Raw genomic sequence first — 21,613 nt, forward strand, 5'->3', positions numbered from 1 at the left:
TGCTTTTATTTGGGATTGTTCTGTGTTCAATATTTTAGTAAAGTGTCCTCTCGATTGTTTTTGTTCACTTTTGATGCTTGGATTACCTTCTTCATCAAGTACTATGGCTAGTCTTGATGGTATAAGCCCACATCTGCCATAATGCACATCCACAATATATGTAGGCACATTTGTTCCCCCAAATGTTTTGAGTTTCTTCTGCTTCTTTGGTGAACCAGTTGTTCTTTGCTGTTCTCACAGCTATATGTTTCATTGCTTTTAACTAAAATTGGTTCTTTTGCTGAAGGATGGATTCCAGAGAGAAAGGATTATCCCCAAACCAGTCTGGGTTTCTGTGTTTCCTGATCCCTAAAGTGATTTTAGCTGCATCTGTAAGGGCAGAGTGAGCTTCTTCCCATTTCTCTTGGACAGATCTATTTAACCTCCGTAGTACCTCCTGTATGCAACTCCTCCGTAGTAAGACGTGATCAGAGGGTCACCATCAGGCAACACCCTGAACTCATTCTCAGACTAATTCTTGAGAGCAATGCCATGTCCCCATCAGCCAGTACATGCAGCACATACCATCACACCCCATCACACCCTGTTACCGTGGAGGAGGGATTGGACTTCAACTATTTGACAGTGTGAACTCACTGGTTGTTGACGGCTCCTCCAAGATCGCAGTCACATGGTCTGCAGCCATCCATGTCATTACTGAGACCCCAGTGTTCAGGCTTTAAACACACAAACACACACGGCAGACATAAACAACCTGCAATCAAGATGTTTTTGGACCTTTCAGCTCGTTTCTGAGAGAAAGTCCTTTAGACGTTCATCACCCTCATACCAACACAACAAGTATACACACAACAAACACAATAACAATACAAACAATAAATGCAACACAAACAATAAGCACATAACTAAGTAAAACCATAAATAAACAATAAACAACACATTCCTATAGGTGAGCACTGATAGTCTATTGGCTGATCATATGTCTTGATGTATCTCACCACACACTGATCACAGTCCCGTCCTGTCACCAGACGTTTACAGAAACAACTTCCTGTTTGGCTTTCGCAGGGGTTTCCTCCAGGAGACGTCCCCAGAGGGCTGCAGGTGCACGCTGTAACACACAAACACATCAACAAACATCACCATGGCTCCATGAGTGTGTTAGTTGGATTAAATGAGCGTATTTTACAGTCATTTAATGTGTTTGTAACATGTTTCCTGTCACATCTGTGTTGTGTTTTTACGGTGTGTGCATGTGTGTCATGTTTGTGTTGTGTGTTTGTTATGTCGTCATATTTTTATTGTGATCGTATTGTGTCTGTGTCGTTTTTACATCATGGTCATGTCGTGCCAGGTGTGTGCTTTAGTTTCAGACCTTTACAACCCTCCGGCTCATCACTCAACCCATAGAAGGCCTTTTTGCAGTGCTCGCAGCGCTCTCCCTCTACGTTGACTTTACAGCGACATTGGCCGGCGATGAGGCCGGCTCGGACATCCGTCACACCGTCACAGATTCCTCCATTCAGAGAGCCCACAGGGTCACAGTTACAGGCTGCACACACACACGCACACACACACACACACACACACACACACAAAGGTTTATTGGTCATATTTACATCTTGGAACCAAATCACAGACCTCCTGATTCCTGAGCTGAGATTCTTGTGACTGATACAATGCTGCTTTCAGGTCCATCTCTCTGTCCAAGAGTGATGAAGCTCCAAACAACTGCTTGATACTCAAAACAGATTATCCAAGCACACAGGTGGGATTCAAACATGTTTAGACTACCCACAATGCCATGCTTTGTGACCTCAAAGGCATGTTCAAGGAACACAGGAGCCCTGGTTAATCTTCTGAGGCAGGTCTGAACCTGGAGGAAACCATAACATCTCAAAAAAATCAAAGATCAGGCTGACAAAACATTTTTACAGGTCCTATTTTCAAATTTTTATCATCTTTTATGGAAATGTTGGATTTCTGCTGCTTCATCCAAGAACACAATTTCAATTATAAGTAAAAGATGTTTTAACTCACGTCGACAGATGTTTTAAATCACGTCGACAGATGTTTTAACTCATGTCGACAGATGTTTTAACTCATGTCGACAGATGTTTTAACTCATGTCAGCAGATGTTTTAACTCATGTCAGCAGATGTTTTAATTCACATTGTCAGATGTTTAAACTCAAGTCGACAGATGTTTTAAATCACGTCGACAGATGTTTTAATTCACGTCGACAGATGTTTTAACTCATGTCAGCAGATGTTTTAACTCATGTCAGCAGATGTTTTAATTCACATTGTCAGATGTTTCAACTCACGTCGACAGATGTTTTAACTCACGTCGACAGATGTTTTAACTCATGTCGACAGATGTTTTAACTCATGTCGACAGATGTTTTAACTCATGTCAGCAGATGTTTTAATTCACATTGTCAGATGTTTAAACTCATGTCGACAGATGTTTTAACTCAAATTGTCAGATGTTTAAACTCATGTCGACAGATGTTTAAACTCACGTCGGCAGATGTTTTAACTCACATTGTCAAATGTTTAAACTCATGTCAGCAGATGTTTTCACTCACGGCGACAGATGTTTTAACTCATGTCGACAGATGTTTTAAATCAATTTTGCAGATGCATTAACTCACGCTGACAGATGTTTTTACTCACGTTGGCAGATGTTTGGGTCTCTGATGTCTTTATCTGGATGTTGGTAGAAAAATGGTTTACACAGCTCACAGTTGTTTCCAGCCGTGTTGTCTTGACAGTCATCACAAACTCCTCCACTGAAGTTTCCAAAAGCCACGAACACAGCCATATCGAAGTGACATGAGTCTGAGTGCTGGTTACAGTTACATTCTTAAAACACCACAGAAGAAGAAATGAGATATTTATGTGAATGTAGATTAAATTCATCAGTTTTCTGTATTTATTTAATTTACTGCATCTGTTCTGAACTGTAATGGACACAGTGGACCAAAATTGACTGTAGTAGACACAATTAGACTAAAATGGACTCAAATTGAAAAAAACGGACCATACAAAAAAAAAAAAAATGATCATAATGGACACAAATTAACCAAATTTGGACCATAATGGGCTGTTATGGACACAAATAGAGCAAAATGGAACACAATGGACAATAATGGACTGTAGTGGACACAAACAGACCACAATGAACACAAATAGACACAGATGCACCAAAATGAGACCAAAATTAACCATAATGGACTGTGGTGGACACATATAAACCAAAATGGATTGTAGTAGACACAACTAGACTACAGTGGACAGACATTAACTAAAACAGATTCGGTATGAACTCACTCTTGCAGGCATTGGTGTTGCGTCCCTCAGCTGGTCTCCATGGAAGATCGTGATAAAAATCCTGGCATTGTTCACAATTCAGTCCTTTGGTATTGTGGTTACACATACAGTGACCATGAACCTTAAACACAGACACAGATAGTCAATAAATACCTGTGTAAATTATTGATTATTGGTAAATAATGATTATGAATAGCTGTAGCTTGCTCCATCTTGAGAAAGGGGTCACCACCAGTTAAAAAAAAAACATAGTTACCTGACAACTGACAAGCTGGTTTAAAATTAATATGCAGATTAATTTGTAATTTAGCTTTAAAATGTGGTTCAGGTTATATCAATATAATGATAAATCACTACAAACAAAAGAGACCACGGGACAGCAGGAAACTTGGAAACATACAAAATTGAATTCAGAACTTTTGAAACCAAAACAGTTTCCTCAACCATGGACCCAGCTCTTCTCAGGACTCACCATGCCCTCTCTGGTCTTTCCAGCACCTTCGATTGGAGCACACTCCGAGGCATGTCCGTAGCAGAAGCAGTTTCCTCGGACCACCATGTCATAAATGGCGTAATAATACTTTTCCTTGATCTCCATACGAGAGTCCAGCAGGTTGTCGCCGAGTGTGTGCAGTTTAGTGAACTTTACCCGCAGGTTGGTAATCTTCAATAAGTCTGAACAAAGAGCCAATAACAGGAAAAAGACTGATCAATAACTATGCTTTTATTTAGCTTTTAAAGTTAAATGATCTCAGATTCAAAGACATACTCTGGATTCTGGGGCTGTATGGGTCATTAATCCGAAATGCTGGGTCCAAGACTCTATAAATTACCTGGAAACAAGGAATATTTATCAAAATTTTATTATAAGCAGAACAGACACAGAAATTACATGTTGAATGTCACAATGACATCACAATGGCACTATCCTAGCCTCTCAGCAACGTTGCTGCTTTAACTGTTAAGTGGCTAGAGAGGAAGTGGCGAGTTGTCCAATGATCGGAAGGTTGGCGGTTCAGTTCCCGCTCCCCTGGTCATCTGTCGTCTTGGTCAAAACACTTCACCCTCCTTGCCTCCAGAAGCCAATTCGTGCCGTAGGCTGTTGGTTGCCATGTTTCCATCAGTCTACCCCAGGGCTGCTGTGGCTACACATGTAGCTTCCATCACCAGGTATGAGTGGGTAGTGGATGAGTAGCTGATACAATGTGAAACCCTTTGGTGGCCTTAAAAAGTGCTATATAAATATAATCCAATATTATTATAATTTAATGTACGCTTCAGGTTGGAAAACTTTTTCTCATGAGTTATTCACTTTGACGCAATCCCAATTTAACCTAACCAAAACACACAGGTAAACAGCAGATTTATTGAATTTACTGCATCTGTTCTGAACTGTGATGGGCACAGTGGACCAAAACTGACTGTAGTGGACATAATTAGACTAACATTGACTCAAATGGAAAAAATTGACCATATTAGACCATAATGGACACAAATAGACCAAAATGGACGACAATGGACAATAATGGACGGTAGTGGACACAAACAGACCACAATGAACACAAATGAATCAATCCTTGTGCTGAAGGACACAGTGATAACAAACTCAAAAGTAAAAGCCTCAAACCTCCTGCTGGCATGAAGCAGCCAATCAGCAGAAAGAATAAACGTATTGGAATAGCGGTATTCCTCAGAGGGAATAACACATTATTCTCCAGGAGGAATAACAGTATTCCTTAGATGGAATAACCATTATTCTCCAGGAGGAATAACAGTATTCCTCAGGAGCTTTGGAGTCTGAATTTGTTCTCTTTGTTTGGTTAAAACTGAATTTGTGTGTTGTTGGTATTTATGCTGTTTGGAAAGAATTCTGTATTTCTGACACAATAATGTTCCTGATCTGGAATAAATATGTTTATCTAAAGAGCAGCAGTACCTCTCCCTCAGTGGATGGCTCAATGTCAGAGTAACGAGCGTCACAGATGACATCATCAACCTTCTGCATTGGACCCTGGGAAACAGAAGGGAAGGAGGTCTCGCAGTCGTAGGCAAAGTACCGATAAACCTGCCATGTCTTCCCAAAATCAGCTGATCGCTCAATCGTCATGGCAGAAGGTCGAAATGTCTGAAGGAAGAAAATAAAGATGGAAAAGTTGTAAAGTAAAAATGACATTTGCACGCTTGACGATCCTGACATCTGATGGGAAAAAGAAAATTTCCTGTTGGAACTCGGATTCTTTACTTAGATCTATTTCATGTGTTTCACTGAAAGGCATAGTTCAAAAAGTCTGAACCATCACTGAATAAATTACAGTATAAAAAAGCAAATAAATTTAAAGGGAAAACATAAAAACATGAGAATTAAGTTTCACAAAAATAGATTATTCAAATAAGTGCACAATACATAAAGACCATATTTAACCTGAAGTAGCTCTCTATTTAAAGATACATTTCTGATTCAAATAAACTTTTATTTATTTTTTTTTTTTTTTTTTTTATAAAAAAAAAAAATAAATAAAAAAATAAACTTTTATTTTTCTTTTAAAAAATTCTGAAAGCAGAAGCAGAGCTACTAGCTTCTGCCTACACTTTTTCGATTTTTTTCATCTTCTTTCTGTAATTTTTTAAATGTTTTATTTACTTTCACTATGCCACAATAAATAAATAAATAAATCAATCCTGAGATCAACTTTTTAACATGAGTCTAAGTTACTAACTTAATTTCCCTAGCTGGTGTATCCCTCGCTGGATGAATATTCTAATAGAATAAATTTTGACTGATTCAAGAAGCATTTAACTGGTCTTCTTGTAGAGGAAAGACATGCAGATATGCAGTGAAACAGCATGAACAGCTTGTAAAACATTTAAAAAATTAAGACAGAAACTAGAAAAACAACACAAAGGCCTTTAGAACTGAGCCACTGTGTTCCTGTTCTAGTGATGACTCCGTCACACAGTTCAGAATCAACTGATTTAAAATCAGCTTCTAACAAACATCATGAACCATTTCCTCGGGCCAAGAAAGGACATGAACCTAATTTCTGAGATGATAATCTCTGGATTATCTCTGAACTGCTGCTGCGTGTCCAAAAAGAACTCACCTTGAACGTCATGATGAGATGAGTAAAGTGAAACTCCGCCTCCAGATTGAGCTGGATGGTGACGTTCTCCATACCTGTAGAAAGCAAAACCAAGTTAACCTCAGAGCTGAGGGGTGATGACAAAACCAAGGTGACCACATTCATCCTACTTTGGAACGGGGAAACCACATTATAACCACAAAGAATATCCATGCAATATCCATAAAGAAACACATGTAAAGAATCACACTATGACTATAAAGAACCATGCAATAACCATAAATAACCACACATGAAGAACCACATGTGAAGAACCGCGTTATATACGTGAATACCACACATTAAGAATGTAATGTGTGTAAACACATGTAAAGAACCACACTATGACTTAAAAAAACACACTATTACCATTAAGAACTATGCATGAAGAACCACAATATTTCTCAAAGAACCACACACGAAGCACTATACAAGGACTTAAAGAACCACACTATATCCATAAAGAACCACACATAAAGAATCACACTATAACTAAAAAGAACTACACTATAACCATGAAGAACCACACTGTAACATGAAGAACCACACTATAATGAAGAAGAACAACATAAAGAACCACACTATAACCATGAAGAACCACACTATAATGATGAAGAACCACACTATAATGAAGAAGAACAACATAAAGAACCACACTATAACCATGAAGATCCACACTGTAACATGAAGAACCACGATATAATGAAGAAGAACAACACTATAACCATAAAGAACCACGCTATAACCATGAAGAACCACACTATAACCATAAAGAACCACACTATAACCATGAAGAACCACACTATAACCATGAAGAACCACACTATAATGATGAATAACAACACTATAACCATGAAGAACAACACTGTAACATGAAGAACCGCAGTATAATGAAGAAGAACAACACTCTAACCAAGAAGAACTGACAGAATAGTTGTAGAAGTGTCCCTGGGATGATGAAACCAACACCAATTCTTCTGAGGTGGAGTTTAAATCTGTTTAAAACATGTTAAATTCTCACCGTTCTCCGACTGCCACCAGGTCTTCAGTCTGTTTGGACCGAAAGTGGTGACAACGTTCTCAATGCGATGGCTGTTCGTCTGATTGGCCAACTCGTCATGCAGTGCCATTGAGTCACATGTGAAGCACTTCTTCTCCTCCTGGTTAGAGACAGGAGGAGGGGGAAGGTAAAACATTGATAAGGACTTGAATTCCTCAGATTCCTCTCTTCAGATGCTCAGAAGAAATGAGGAAACTAAATTTCCACAGAGTTTTACAACATAAGACACTTTTTACAAAGATCAGGAGATCCCGTTTGTGTGTGTCCGGCTGGTACAGCTGATCATCTCTGATCTCACTCAGTTACTGAATTTATCAACACTAACAGCCTTAATAATTGAACTGGTTCATCTCATTGGAAAAAATCCCAACCACGATGATCATGGACATGCACAGTTTCATGTAGAATATTTTCTAAGAGAAGGAACATCAGTGACAGGAACCACATCTGCAGGCAAACATCTGTTATTGATGGTTGAACTGAATTCTCCTCAGAAGGTAAAACAGTTTTATTGTTAACATCTTGTGATTATTAAATGTGTTAGCTTTATGCCTCCTTCATGATCACAGTCCCATTTCTTTTTTTCTCTTTTCTTTTACACAGAATGTGTTAATCATTTAAAGTGAAAATAAGCAGCTTTTCCACATCAGAACCAAGCTCAGTTATTACAGACTCAAAGTGTTCCTCTCAATGTTGTTAAAGATAAACAAGATGAGACTCTGAGCTCCATCAAAGATAAACAGTCTGAGAGCTGCAAACAGCACGAAATAATTACAGAGACACATGAAATCTTGGTTTCCAGTCTGAACCAGCAAAACTGCTTCAAAAAAGCAGACCCAAAGTGAAACTGATCTCATATCAGAAATGTTGGACCTTCAACCTACAAATATGTTAATGTTTTGTCTACAGAACCATCTGGACCAACATCTGTCTGCACTCAGAACTCAGTGTTGCCTTAAAGTGACGTCATTTTACACAGGAAACGTTTCAGACAGGAACACACACAGACTTTACCAAAACCAACACATCTGAACTCAGAGTTGTTTCTAAACAGAAACAAGCTGAAAGAAAAAAAGGTTCTGAGCCTGGAGATGGCCAAAACTGGACCCAATAGAAAAGGGACAGACTGGATACTGATAAACAACTCCTGTCCTTTCATTCACTTATTCATTTGTTCATTCATGTCTTTATTTGTTCATTCATTCAGTATCAGTGATGTGGAAAAAAAAACTGATCATGAAACAGTTTGAAATTATCATCTCAAACTTTATGTTGATAAAGTTTTGGTCAAATGACTTCAGTTTAACGCAGATGCTGTGCATGCAGAGAGGTGGATCACCTAAAGGTGAGGGTTATGGAAACAGGTACGTAGTCAAAAGTCTTTAACAACAAGTATGTAATAACAGCGGTGTAACAACAGCTGTTTAATAACATGTGTAATAACGTGTTTAATAACAAGTAATAACAGGCGTATAGTAACAGTTGTGTAATAACAGATGTGCAACAACATGTATGTAAAACGCATGTGTAATGACAGGTGTAATAAACAGGTGAGTCCTAACAGTAGTGTAAATAGTGTGTAAAACAAGTTTGTAATAAAAGGTGTCTGTTAACAGGTGAGGGAAACAGATGTTTCATACCGGTGCATAATAACAGATGTGTAACAAAAGGTGTGTAAAACAGGTGTGTAATAACAAGTGTGTAACAACAGAATTTCTTCATAAATTTTTATCAAAGATAAAAAAAATTTAACCTCAGTTTTAGAATTGGTGTCATCATCTCTGGATCTAAGTCGTTTTCAGGACCTTCAAAGTGATTGGCAACAAATCAGCTGCCCTCTGATTGGACAGTTTGATAAATCATTATCTAATCAGATTGAGAATTATACAGGCTCAGATTTCCATCTAGAAAATATTGAGATTACACAGTTTTCTGAAGACAAATGTTCAAAAGAAAATGGTGAACGAATGTTTCTGTTGAACTTTGGATCGAGGAGGAGCAGTGTGGTTTTTTTGTCCCGGTCGTGGAACAGTGGACCAGCTCTACACCCTCTTCAGGGTCTTGGAGGGGGCATGGGAGTTCACTCAACCAGTCTACATGTGCTTTGTGGACTTAAAGAAGGCGTTCAACCGTGTCCCCCGGGGACTATACTGTGGGGGGTACTCCGGGAGTATGGAGTGCCAGACCCCCTTGTATGAGCTGTCCGGTTCCTGTATGACTGGTGCCAGCCGGCAGTACATCAGATTCATTTCCAGTAAGGGTTGGACTCTGCCAAGGCTGCCCTTTGTCACAGATTCTGTTCATAACTTTTATGGACACCATGTGACTGGACCCAGATAAGAGGTAGAAAATGGATGGATGAATGGATTTTTATTTGATTTGTTTTTTTTTTTTTAGTTTCTTTGTGTATTTATAAAACTTTTTTTAAAATATATTTTATTTATTTATTCGTTTTTACAAATACAAGTGACTGATAAACAAACAGAAACCTGAATTTCGTTGAGAAATGTATTCATACAGGAGATAAAGCTTCATCTAGCCACTGGAAAATATTTCTGAACTTGGATTTCTATGATAAAAATGTTTCTCGGTGTAATCTGACACCAAAAAACCAGTTTCTTTACCTGATGTTTGGATCATTTTTACCTGCAGGTGGCTGACGATGCAGAATGGCTCAGGATGGTTCAGTCCACAGGTGGATGTTGATGACAGCTGATGGGCTCGGCCAATCAGAAGGTCTCCTGTTGCTGGGTAACAGCTACCTTCAGTGCACACATCACTGAGCTCTGGGAAGCTGACATCATCCAGGGCTTCATTCAATGAGGTGCCGCCCTCCTGAGCACAGCATAGCACCTGCAGACCTGAGAGTGGGATTAATCCTGATTACATCACAGTTCACATCATTCAAACTGATCTCAGATCAGATAAAACAAGATTAATCCTGATAAAATTACAGTTCATATTGTTGAAACCAATCTCAGATAAGACTGATACTTACAAAATCACAGTTATATTGTTATAACTGATCTTAGATCTGATAAAACCAGATTAATCCTAATAAAATCCCAGTTCATATTATTAAAACTGATCTCAGATCAAATAAAAACCAGGATAATCCTGATAAAATCACAGTTCATGTTGTTAAAACTGATCCCAGATCAGATGATCCTGATAAAAATCACAATTTGTATTGTTAAAGCTGATTTCAAGATCAGAATAAACCAGATTAATCCTGATTAAATTACAGTTTACATCGTTAAAACTGATTTTAGATCAGATTTAATCTGATTAATCCCAATAAAATCACAGATCATAGCTACTGTTGATCCCGGTCTCAGATCAAATTAAATCAGATTATTCTTGATTAAATCACAGTTCACATTGTTCGGACTGATCTCTGATCAGATTTATTCAGTAAAAACCGGATGTCGTTCTGATCTGAATCCGCTTCATGATAAATTGGGCTACATCCGTAGAAATTTAAGAAGTTAAATCAGTCAAACTGACGTTAAGCAGATCAGAACCGATCCGATGGTTCCGGTCTGGCTCAGAATTTACGTCCTGGAAGCGAATCGTCGCGCGGCAGCCCACAAAAACCTTGAGAAGGTGATAAAAACTCACCGAACAGAACCGCAAACCAGAGTAGCGACATGATCCTCCAACAGTCCCGGAGACACTGATGAGAACCTGCAGACACGAACCTCGAACCGACCCGCTGATCCAGACTCCTCAGACCGTCTGTAGAATCTGATGATGAGGACTCTCACGACCCTCCAGACCCCTCAGAACTCCCCAGAAGTCCGCCTCCCAGAACTCCGCCTCCTCACATTCATCTAAACCCGCAGAAACCTCCAGACTTTAACAATAAACCGGCTGTTCTGTCTCCAGCGGAACCACCGAACCCTGACAGATCAGAAGTTTAACAGAAGAAGAAGAAGAAGAGGGATGAATTTACTGAAAAAGACAAAAAGAAAACAGTTGAAAAGAAAACAAAGAGATGAATGAACGAACAGAGGGAAAAAGTTCACACCTCAGGACTCTGATCTTTGAACACAAACAGATTTAATCAACCTGAAAATGAAATAAACTGTTTCCAGTTGTTTGTTGTTGTTTTAGCAGCTGGTTTCAGTCCAGATGTTCAGAGACTTTAAGATCTCAATTTTTTTTTTCCTTCTGAAAACTCAATTTAAAATCTGACCCCCATAAAAACTCCCCCACCAGGACCCTGCAGACAAAGACATTCCTGAACTAACCCTCCCCCCAAAATACACACACACACACACACACACCAGCTGAAGCTCACCTGTAACAACAAAGGAGGAGGAGGAGGAAGTGTGTGTGTGTGCGGGCATGTGTTTGTGTGTGTGTGTGTGTGCATGCATTAATGCCAGATAGAGATCTTCTTTCTGATTGGCGGACAGCTCATCTCTTCAGGCTGCCACATGTTTAGTGATTACCCACAATGCACTGCAGGCACACACACTTACAGGTCAGTTAGTTTGAGAACTAAAAACCTTAAACCTCATGATTGTGTCTGCTTTTGTCCTCCTCTCCTTGCCAGTGGTGAAGCTAGACTTTTGTACATTGGGGAGCACAAGGGGTGCCAGACTTGATCTGGGGGGTCATAAACTCAGAGAGGAAATGATTGTGTTCCTCTCTGACGCACACTCACACCCACTGCTGTGATAACTGTGGCCACATTTAGAGACATGAGAAATAAAACATCTTTAGGCTCACATCAGGGCTTGAAATGCACAAGGACTTTTGGGGGAGGCTTCATATTAGGTTGTGCAAGTCATGCATACTGTGCATGCATATACACTGTCTGTCCTCAAAAAAGGAAAAAATAGTCACACTAATATTTTGTTGGATCTCCGTTAGCTTTGATTCCACCAGCTTCTCTGTGGCATTGTTTCGATAAGCTTCTGCAATGTGACATCATTTATTTCTGTCCAGTGTTGCATTCATTTTTCTCCAAGATCTTGTATTAATGATAGAGAGTCTGACCACTGCACAAAGCCTTCTCCAGCACATCCCAAAGATTCTCAATAGGGTTCAGGTCTGGACTCTGTGGTGACCAACCCATGTGTGAAAATGATGTCCTGTTCCCCAAACCACTCTTTCACAAATTGAGCCCCATGAATCCTGGCACTGTGCCATTAGAGAAGATGGAATAACTGTCTCATTCAGTATATTCAGGTAGTCAGCTGACCTCATTCTTTGGACTGAACCTAGGCCTGAACCTAAACCTGACCAACCGCAGCAACCCCAGGTCATAGACTGCCCCCACAGGCTTGTACAGTAGGTACTTGGCATGATGGATGCATCCCTTCATTCTCCTCTCTTCTTACCCTGATGCTCCATCACTCTGGAACAGGGTAAATCTGGACTTATCAGACCACATGACCTTCTTCCACTGCTCCAAAATCCAGTCTTGATGCTCCCTGGCTAACTAAAGCCTTTTTCTCTGGTTAGCCTTACTGATTAGAGGTTTTCTGATGGCTACACAGCTGCTCAGTTCCTTGAGTTCCTACACATTGTTCATGTGGAAATGTTCTAACTTTCACTATTAAACTTTGTCCTGAGTTCTACTGCTGTTTTTCTTCCATCTGATTCAAATATAAATCCAAACATTTACTGATCATCGACCTCAATCATTCTGGATGTTTTTCTGACCACATTTCTTCCTGGAAGACTATGGTTCCCAACCATCTTTCCAGTTTTTAATAATGTGCTATTAATGTGTTTTTAACCCAGTCTTAGTAGTTTCTGCATCTCCTTTGATGTCTTCTCTGCTTGATGCCAACGATCTGACCCTCCTGAAACAGATTAATATCTTTTGTTGTGTCTTCCCACATGAGAAACTGTTCGCTGCATCGGGGCAGTAGTTCTGCCCAGTGACTCATTAATTTGAATCAGGTGTGTTGGAGCAGGGAAACATTGAAAACCTGCAGGACTGCAGACCTTGTGGGAGCAAACTGAGTAGCCCTGACCTAGACACATCTTTTTTTTTTTTCTTTTTTTTTTTTTAAATGACCCAATAATACAATTGTTCCAGAATCCAATCACAACACTGCTCACACAAGTGCTGTAATTCACACTGTTTCAATAAAGGTAAAAAAGAAAACAAAAAATACAAAAAATACAAGACCAAATAAAGGACAGAAAAAAAAGACTTGGACAAAAAAGGAATTTATAAATATGTAAATGTGTAACAGAGTGAAAATATTGTCAAAGCTGCACTTATTTTTCTCCATAACTTTCTGTCAAGTCCCCAGATGCAGGTTTAAGATTTAAAAGTTAATTTGTCCCTTTACCAGTTAAACTTTTAAACCAGGGACATTTCAGTGATCCTGCTTTTAATGGCTGATGTTTATTTATTATTTTATTATTTGTATGTGTGAATGTTGTTGTTATTTACCATCACTCTGTGTATGCAGCTGGGGTGAAAGCCCAAGACAGATTTCCGTCAGAGGGTTAATAAAGTTTGTCTTGAATCTTGAATGTGGAACCTGAGCTAAAATTAGCTGGAGATCCCTGATCTAGAAAAAGAACTGTTAATTATTATTTATTTATCATTTCTTTCTAACAATTTAAAGATATTAATTTAAATCATTCAGAAAAAGGAACAATTAAAATATGGTGAGAAAAACACAAAACAGCAGAAGCTCAGAAATATATTTAATCATCATATATAACTCAGATTTTCATTTATAAACATTTTGACCAGCAGATTCTATATTTTATTTTGTATAATTCATTTTTTTTTACAATAGCCTGGTACACACTTAGTGGTAATGCAACTAGATTTAACTGTAAAGACATCAGCTGTTGGTAAACCCTGAGAAAATAGTTGAAAACAAATACATTTTCAGGATCTAACGAGTTTAAAGTCAGAAATATCAACAACTTTTCAGTTTGCAGAACTCTGCAGAATATTTAGGAGGTACAGACGGCGTATCCTTCAGCTCGAGTGGCGATTTCCTGTCGGAGCAAATCCACCGTCTGCAGCAGCTCCAGTACTTCCTCCATCTTCTTTTCTTTCTTCTCAAGCAGCTGCTGGATCTTCTGCTCCAAGTCTGACAGAAATGCAGTCACAGGACACGTTAGATGTCACCTTACAGAAGCTGCCTGATAAATCCACAGAGTTTGATTTACAGAAGCTGCTGTCCTGAAATGTTCCAGAAATTTTCTGACACGTGAAAACACTAAAGTCTGCAGCAAAACTCAAAATTCATGTGTTAGTCTGATCAAAACTAGATGTTTGTTTTTTGAAAAAGCGAGTTTATTTGTACATAACAGTTCAAAACCATCAAAAGCATTACAACAAGATGCAGAGGAAGCATTAAAATTTACATTAAACACAAACAATAAATAAATAAATTAAAAACAAAGAACCAATCCCTTACTCTACAAGTTATATTTCTTGCATTTTATCTCATTTTGTCTTTAAAAGTTTGCTTTTAATGTACATTATAATGCTTCTTCTGCACTCCGCTGTGGTACGTTTGATATTCTATGTATAGCACTTTGAATGGTTTTGTACATGAAATGTGACAAATGAACTAGTCTTGCCTTACTAGTTGTTTCTGTGTAAAGGACTGTGGGTCGTACATCATGTAAACAACAGAATTTGCCTTCTGATCACATTAGTGGATCAATAACAGACCCTGATTTAAGGGATGATTTATTAACTGGTTTGAATATCAGAAACAAGTCAAGTAAACTGACTTCTTTTTGTCACCATACTAAAATACTGCTGTGATCTGGAGGCTATTCCTCATGATGCTGATGTAAACACTGCGGTACTCGGACCAGCTTCAGTTTTACAGAGAGACCAACCTTGTATTTGTCTGAGGTTTTCCTCCATGAGTCTCTTCATGTCTTCGGCCTCTGTTAAGATGTTTTTCAGACGACCTGCAGCTTCATCTTGAGCATCCTGATTCATTATTTTGAGATTCAGCTTCATTAAAAGGTCATTGAGGTTATCCAGCTCCTGCAAGGGAAACCGCAGTGAGAAACACAATGATGCTGGAAATGACCTGACAGGCGGCACTGATGTCCTCCAACCCGCTGAGAATGATCATAAATTATGTTTTTAGACTTACAAACTCTACAAAGTACATTTTCAGGAAAATGACTGCAGTTTAAGAAATAAATATCTTGTCTGTCCAGTGTGTTTATCAGAGTGAGGCTGGAACATCCCTCTGCACACACACACACACACACTGTCCTGTGTGTTTACAGTCGGTACATCTGTCCTGTGTGTTTACCGTCTGTACATCTGTCCTGTGTGTTTACCGTCTGTACATCTGTCCTGTGTGTTTACCGTGGGTACATCTGTCCTGTGTGTTTACCGTCATTGTGTTCGTAGCATTTTCTAAAGCAGATGCTGCAGCCTCTTTGGCCTCTTGAAGTGTCTCTCTGTTCTGCTCAGTTTTATTCTTCACATCTTCAATCTCTGACAGCAGATCATCCGACTGATTCATCAGTTTTGCCTCAATTCCATCTAGCTTATCTCCAACCTTAAACATTACAGAAAAAAATGTCACCATACAGTCACCACTCATCCCAGCTAAAATATCTCAGGTACTTTTCACAACTCACATCCTGGATTTTTCTTTTGGTCTCGTTTGTGTCTTGAGCTGCTGCCTCCAAGTCATCATTGGCCTTGTTCTGAGCTTTATCTGCTGCAGAAATGTCTGCTTGGATCTCTTTTACATCAATGCTTTTTTTCTTCTCCCTACACATTAATAAACAATAAAACATGTTTTCTTTTACAGGGTCTTTTCTTGTGATCAGATCAGAACTGTGAAATCACTCTGAACAGTTTTATTTTCTGACTATTCATGTTTGCTTCCTTTGCTCCGTCAGTTAATCATGACATGTTTTTAAATCAACGCTAGCAACATACTTCCTTATAATAAAAGAAAATGAACACGTTCACACCCTCCTTTCTTTTCTTTTTCAGCATCTTTAGTTTCTGTGTGTTTGGATAGTCATATATATTTAATTAAAGACAGTAATGATTAAAATTGTCCTCTTTTTTTTATTCAGCTTTGTGTTTTTCTTTCATCTTTGTGTTTCAGCTACGGTGAGTCTGTGTTTGCAGAGACTGACTTTAGTTCCTGAGCTTTCTCCAGCAGCTTCTGTGCTGTCTCAGTGTTCTCCTCCAGCTTATTTAGGTTATCCTGAAATTTGGTGGCATTGCTCAGCAGATTAGTGACGTCTCTGATCATGGATCGGATCTCATCAGCTGACCGTGGTAGATTGATGCTCAAAACAACCTTAGCCAAGTTCTCTACATGTTCTGGAGGAGCCATGTCATCTGTCAGGAAGGAAACGTGTTAAATGATGATCAGAGGTTTTTCCTGCACACACACATCACTCTTTCACATTTTAGTGGACAGAAGATTCAGGTTCAAAGACTGCAGCAGAATGTTGTTCATTTTATTTTTGAATGTTTCTGATCCCTCGTTCGTTTCATCGTGGTTGTCATCACTTGCTGACAAACGTTGACTGAAACATCGTGTTTAGAACAGCTTTCGTTTACAATGTGTGGGTATAAAACACTGACCTGTCAGGTACTGTTTGACTCGCCTGATGAGCTCTTTTGTTTCATTTTTCTCTCTCTCAAAGGATTCAGTGCTGTTGCTGATCCGGTCCTGCAGGTCTCTGGCCTGCTCTTTGGTGTCCTGAGCCAGCTGTCTGGCATCATTGATCTGACACAAGATAAAAGACTCAGATCATGGATCTTACAGTCAGATGTTGAGCACAGTTCTTCCAGTATCTCAGCTTAACAGATCACTGTGGGTCCAGCACTGAGCTCCACAAACCTGCAGTTGTATGTTGAGTACAAGCTGTCCATCTGCCAGCTTCAAGGCCGTTGCATACTCCGCAAGAACAGAAAACTTTGTTCTTGTCCTCAAGGCCACAAGAACAAAACAGTATAATTTTGTTCTCTCAAAAACATTTTGTTCTCTGTAAAAACCATGAACAGCAATGAACACAGCAGCTAGTATCTGGGTGTGTGTGTAGGTGTGTGTACTAAACATTAGGGGTGAGTTGTGCTGAGTGATCATGCAAATGGCATCTAGAGACAGCAGCCAGCATGAAAGCATGAAATAACTCTGCCAGGTGGACATTGCACATAAAGACATGGACACCCTCCTGCACAAAGCCCTGCCCCATCGCAGTGAAGTATGAAATAACCGAGCAAAAGGAACAAAGTTGTTTGTTCTTGAGGAGTATGTAACAAGCTTCAGTATTCTCATGATATTCAAGGTTTTAAATCGGAGCCTGATAACCTTCCATCCTTACTGTAGAGTTTGTCTTAATCCTCGTTTCCACTAACAGGTCCAGCTCGGCTCACGGCGGTTTGGTTCAGTAAACCCTGACCTCTTTCGTCCTTCCACAGCCAACTGTATCCTGATCCGGTAGACAGGACTCAGCCCAACAGTGATAGCTGAGTCAGCTACGTGACAGCACGATGTAATAGCGCTGCGGTGCCTTCCATGAATTATAGTGAAGAAGAACGTGACAGAAACAGAGGACAATGGTGGACCTCCAGCAGTTTGTGTTCGTTCTTCTTGTAATATGGCTTTAAACTACGGTTGGGATGATAGATCCAAATATCAATTTGACAATATCAATACCAAGGCTAGTATTGGTATTGACTGATACCAGAGAGATGAGATCAGTGTTTTTTCTTGCAGAGGGCTTTGCTGTCAAAAAGCCAAAGAATCTGAATGAGAGTCAACCAGAAGGAGGAGTGTTGCTTTTTTTTTTTAGCTAATTTGCACTGTTGACTTTATTTTCTCAAACAATTTTGTGAAAAAAGGGAATAACAGAATTATTTTAACATTTTAATTAATTTTAATTCAGCTTGTTAATAAAAATGTTCTTTTTTCACAAAAATCTTTGTACTTCTTTTATTACGATCATAATCATGATCAACAAATAAAGGCAAAAATCCTTAAAATACTGTGAGATTTCAAGCAATAATTATCGGTATCGTATCGGTATTGTGTCAGTATTGTATCGGTATCAGCAATACTTGCCCCGAATTTATTTGGAATCGGACTGGTGCCAAAATTTGCAGTATCACCCAGCCCTACTTTAAACGAAAAAAAAAAAAAAAATCAGTGACTTTCAACAAATCAATGGATTGTGGCGTGTCAAGCTCCCTCCCTCCCTTTTGGGTTGGATCGGTAAGTTTGGGACCCAAGAAACATAAGACAACCAGATCAGATATTCTGCCACTTTCCAAGTTTTTACCTGTGGAAATGCTAAAAAAAAAAAAAAAAAAAAAAATCTGTCCCAACTGGTCCTGTACCGACCATCCCGTTGGTGGAAACAATGCTGTATTGATTGATATCCAGCTCATACCCCACCTACCAGGAAAGGGTACAGATGGCTGAGGAAACACAACAGGGTTTACCAAACCAAACACCCGAATGGGGTGTTCTGACATTTTGGCATACCCTGGTTATTGCTCAAGCGTAGCACAGAAAACCACAAAACTAGAGGTATACACCAAAATTAAGCTATCACTTCAGCATATCTTCGACTACTCAGAAATTGCATCAACATTCAGCTAACTGAGAAGCCACTAATAGTTGGTTTCTTTGTATTAAATAATACATTAATTACACTTTATTGATCCCAAAACGGCAATTCATTTAACTGCACATTGCTCAAGTGCATCTCTAGTGAGACTACACCTTGAGCAAAATTCTATTAAAAACCAGACGGAGGGTATGAAAGTGTACTTACACTGCAGTTTTCATTTTTTTTTTTTTTTTTTTTTTTTTGCTTTGGAGGCCTTGTAAAGGCCTTTTAAAAATGTATTGTAACATCCAGCACCTTCTCCTAAATTGAATGAGATTGAACATACAGGTATGCCATTATAATAGCCATAAAAATGACCTTCTGCTATACTTTTCTGTCAGGGTATGACAAGCTGTTGAAACCGGGTATTTACAAAGATCACATTGTAACTGTAACTTACTGGACTGGTCCCAACACCAGTCTCCCAGTAGTGCTAGTGAAAACCTGCCTGGTTTATAGTTTCCTCCAGTCTGTAATCAGTGAGTTGGTCCTTTACTACCCCCGCCATGGCTGAAGCCTTTTGACTGCCAGGAAGAACTCCATCACATGGTGCTCCATCACATTCAGAACAGTTCTCCAGACCTTCTCCTCCACAGACCTGAATCAGACCATAAAAAGCTGCTTAGAGAACATAACAGATTATTTCATGTAATTATTTTTCTTACCTCGCAACTCATCATCAAGAATACAATGTGGAACAAGTCTTTAATCTAAACATGGACTGCGTATGAAAGATTAACGTAACCAACGGAACTTCCGACACAATTTAAACCAAAGTGTAATACCCTGCATGGCCACCAGGTGCTGCACCAAAACATACCTCCAACAGGCTCACAATGAAACAGCTTAAAGGAGTCATCACCTGAAAATTGCACTTTTTCAAGTTAAAACATGTATTGGTGTTGGACCGAAGTGTAAACTTCCCTGAAAACCTTTTGAAGACGGTCGAGTTTTTCCATCTGGGCCCTTTGTTCATTGCAGGACTGCCAACAAGGGTAAACTCTCGCAAACGTGTGATTTTAATTTGGTCCTGTGATTTTGTCATCACAGGAGGCTATTTGAATAAGCCAGCCCCTCTTACACTCCTAAAGTCATGCTTCAGACGTGAAATGATAATGATATAATGATATAAAGTCATGCTTTACTGCTGACACAACTAACACTAATGCTAAGAGGTGAGCCTAAAAGTTTAACCCCATGCGTGTTTTCTTGTTTATAAATGGGGTGAAGTGCTCTGCCACTTAAATTTTTGTAAACATTTTATTGTAATCATGCTTCCATCATCTCGGTATCTTCACTCTCAGGCTCTGAGTCTGGTTCAAACATAAATGTTTGAATTCCATAAGCTGCTGCTTGGTCAGGTTTACTTGCCATCACTAAGCTGTTGATGTTTTGGAGTCGGACGCACTGCGCATGCACTGGGCCAGCCCCCCTTCCGACTCTGGCCTCCCTGCGGCAAATCAGCGCGCACCTCATTAACATTAGTCAAAAGCTTGCATGAACTCTCACGAGACAAATTTGTGGTATGAGCAAAGGGTCAGAACAAGCTCTATGTTTGATTTTTTTTATTTTTTTTTATAAGTTTTCAAAAACATATTTAAAGACACTTAGAGGACAGTGGGTATATGAGAAGACCAGGTGATGATGCCTGAAACACTGAATCAGGACAGTTTCTCACAAATCACCCGGTGTCATCAGCTACATAACACATTTAATAAAGGAAACTACAAACTTTATTGATCAGAAACTGTTTGCAGCATGAGTATTTATTGACCATGTAAAGCTTTTGACACCATTGATGATGGCACATTGGCCATGGTTACATGATGTTTGTTTAATTCAGAATGAAATTATTCTATTAAATAAAGTATTATATTTTGCATTCACATGGAAATAGTAATTCTGAATTTCTTGATTCAATTCTGCTTTAGATCTGGGGGTTGAGAAGGGTTCTGATTGGACAGAGGGTGGACGTGACATGTTTACGTCTACCAGAAGTAAACAAACTCCAGTTCCTACTTCCATGTTGTTAATGAAATAAAAAGAAGACCACATAATAAGAACCATTTTTGCTTTGATTTTGATTATAGTTTTGAAGCAGCAGTTGGCAGAGTCATCCCTTCTCCTCCTTAGCTGACAATGTTTCCTGACCTTGGATAGATACAAGTCCTGGATGGAGGGTCGGTTGACCCCAGTTATCCTCTCTGCAGGCCTGATCGTCCTTTGCAGTCTGTGCCTTTCAAGTTTGGTTGCCGATCCAAACAGACAGTGATGGATATGCAGAGTACAGCCTGGATGATGGCGGTGTGGAAGGTGATCAGCAGCTCCTGTGGCAGGTTAAAATTCCTGAGCTGTCATAGGAAGTATCACCTCCTGAAAGAGTCTATGTGAGGAGTCCACTTCAGGTCCAGAGAAATTGTGGTTCTTAGAGACCTGAAGGCGTACACAGTAGACACTGCGTTGTTGAGGATGGTGAAGGGGGGCAGGCG

At 39.3% G+C, this 21,613-nt stretch overlaps 3 protein-coding genes across 4 annotated transcripts in view; all 3 read right to left on the reverse strand.

Annotated features, from left to right (window-relative positions):
• lamb1a (laminin, beta 1a) overlaps window positions 1-11,378 on the reverse strand; it is a 36,934-nt gene extending 25,556 nt beyond the window's left edge. Inside the window, exons 1-12 of the mRNA XM_041996015.1 lie at window positions 11,136-11,378; window positions 10,161-10,375; window positions 7,476-7,614; window positions 6,437-6,510; window positions 5,272-5,460; window positions 4,105-4,168; window positions 3,808-4,010; window positions 3,336-3,456; window positions 2,679-2,867; window positions 1,376-1,552; window positions 999-1,111; window positions 637-716 (exon numbers count right to left, since the gene is read on the reverse strand). Coding sequence (XP_041851949.1) covers window positions 637-716; window positions 999-1,111; window positions 1,376-1,552; window positions 2,679-2,867; window positions 3,336-3,456; window positions 3,808-4,010; window positions 4,105-4,168; window positions 5,272-5,460; window positions 6,437-6,510; window positions 7,476-7,614; window positions 10,161-10,375; window positions 11,136-11,166 — 1,595 coding nt within the window. The 5' untranslated portion in view covers window positions 11,167-11,378. The remainder of the gene's footprint in view (window positions 1-636; window positions 717-998; window positions 1,112-1,375; window positions 1,553-2,678; window positions 2,868-3,335; window positions 3,457-3,807; window positions 4,011-4,104; window positions 4,169-5,271; window positions 5,461-6,436; window positions 6,511-7,475; window positions 7,615-10,160; window positions 10,376-11,135) is intronic.
• LOC121647505 (NACHT, LRR and PYD domains-containing protein 12-like) overlaps window positions 1-21,613 on the reverse strand; it is a gene marked incomplete at its 3' end in the record, with an annotated part of 791,953 nt that overhangs the window by 261,490 nt on the left and 508,850 nt on the right. The window lies entirely within an intron of this gene.
• Window positions 14,189-21,613, reverse strand: part of lamb4 (laminin, beta 4) — a 64,239-nt gene continuing 56,814 nt past the window's right edge. For both annotated transcript variants that reach the window (XM_041996017.1, XM_041996016.1), the window contains exons 29-35: window positions 19,573-19,722; window positions 17,092-17,236; window positions 16,635-16,842; window positions 16,122-16,257; window positions 15,872-16,039; window positions 15,357-15,510; window positions 14,189-14,593 (exon numbers count right to left, since the gene is read on the reverse strand). In XM_041996017.1, the coding sequence (XP_041851951.1) occupies window positions 14,454-14,593; window positions 15,357-15,510; window positions 15,872-16,039; window positions 16,122-16,257; window positions 16,635-16,842; window positions 17,092-17,236; window positions 19,573-19,722 (1,101 nt within the window). In that variant the 3' untranslated portion in view covers window positions 14,189-14,453. The remainder of the gene's footprint in view (window positions 14,594-15,356; window positions 15,511-15,871; window positions 16,040-16,121; window positions 16,258-16,634; window positions 16,843-17,091; window positions 17,237-19,572; window positions 19,723-21,613) is intronic.

Source organism: Melanotaenia boesemani, chromosome 10 (genome assembly GCF_017639745.1).
Source record: "Melanotaenia boesemani isolate fMelBoe1 chromosome 10, fMelBoe1.pri, whole genome shotgun sequence".
In the NCBI taxonomy this organism is placed as follows: Eukaryota; Metazoa; Chordata; class Actinopteri; order Atheriniformes; family Melanotaeniidae; genus Melanotaenia; species Melanotaenia boesemani.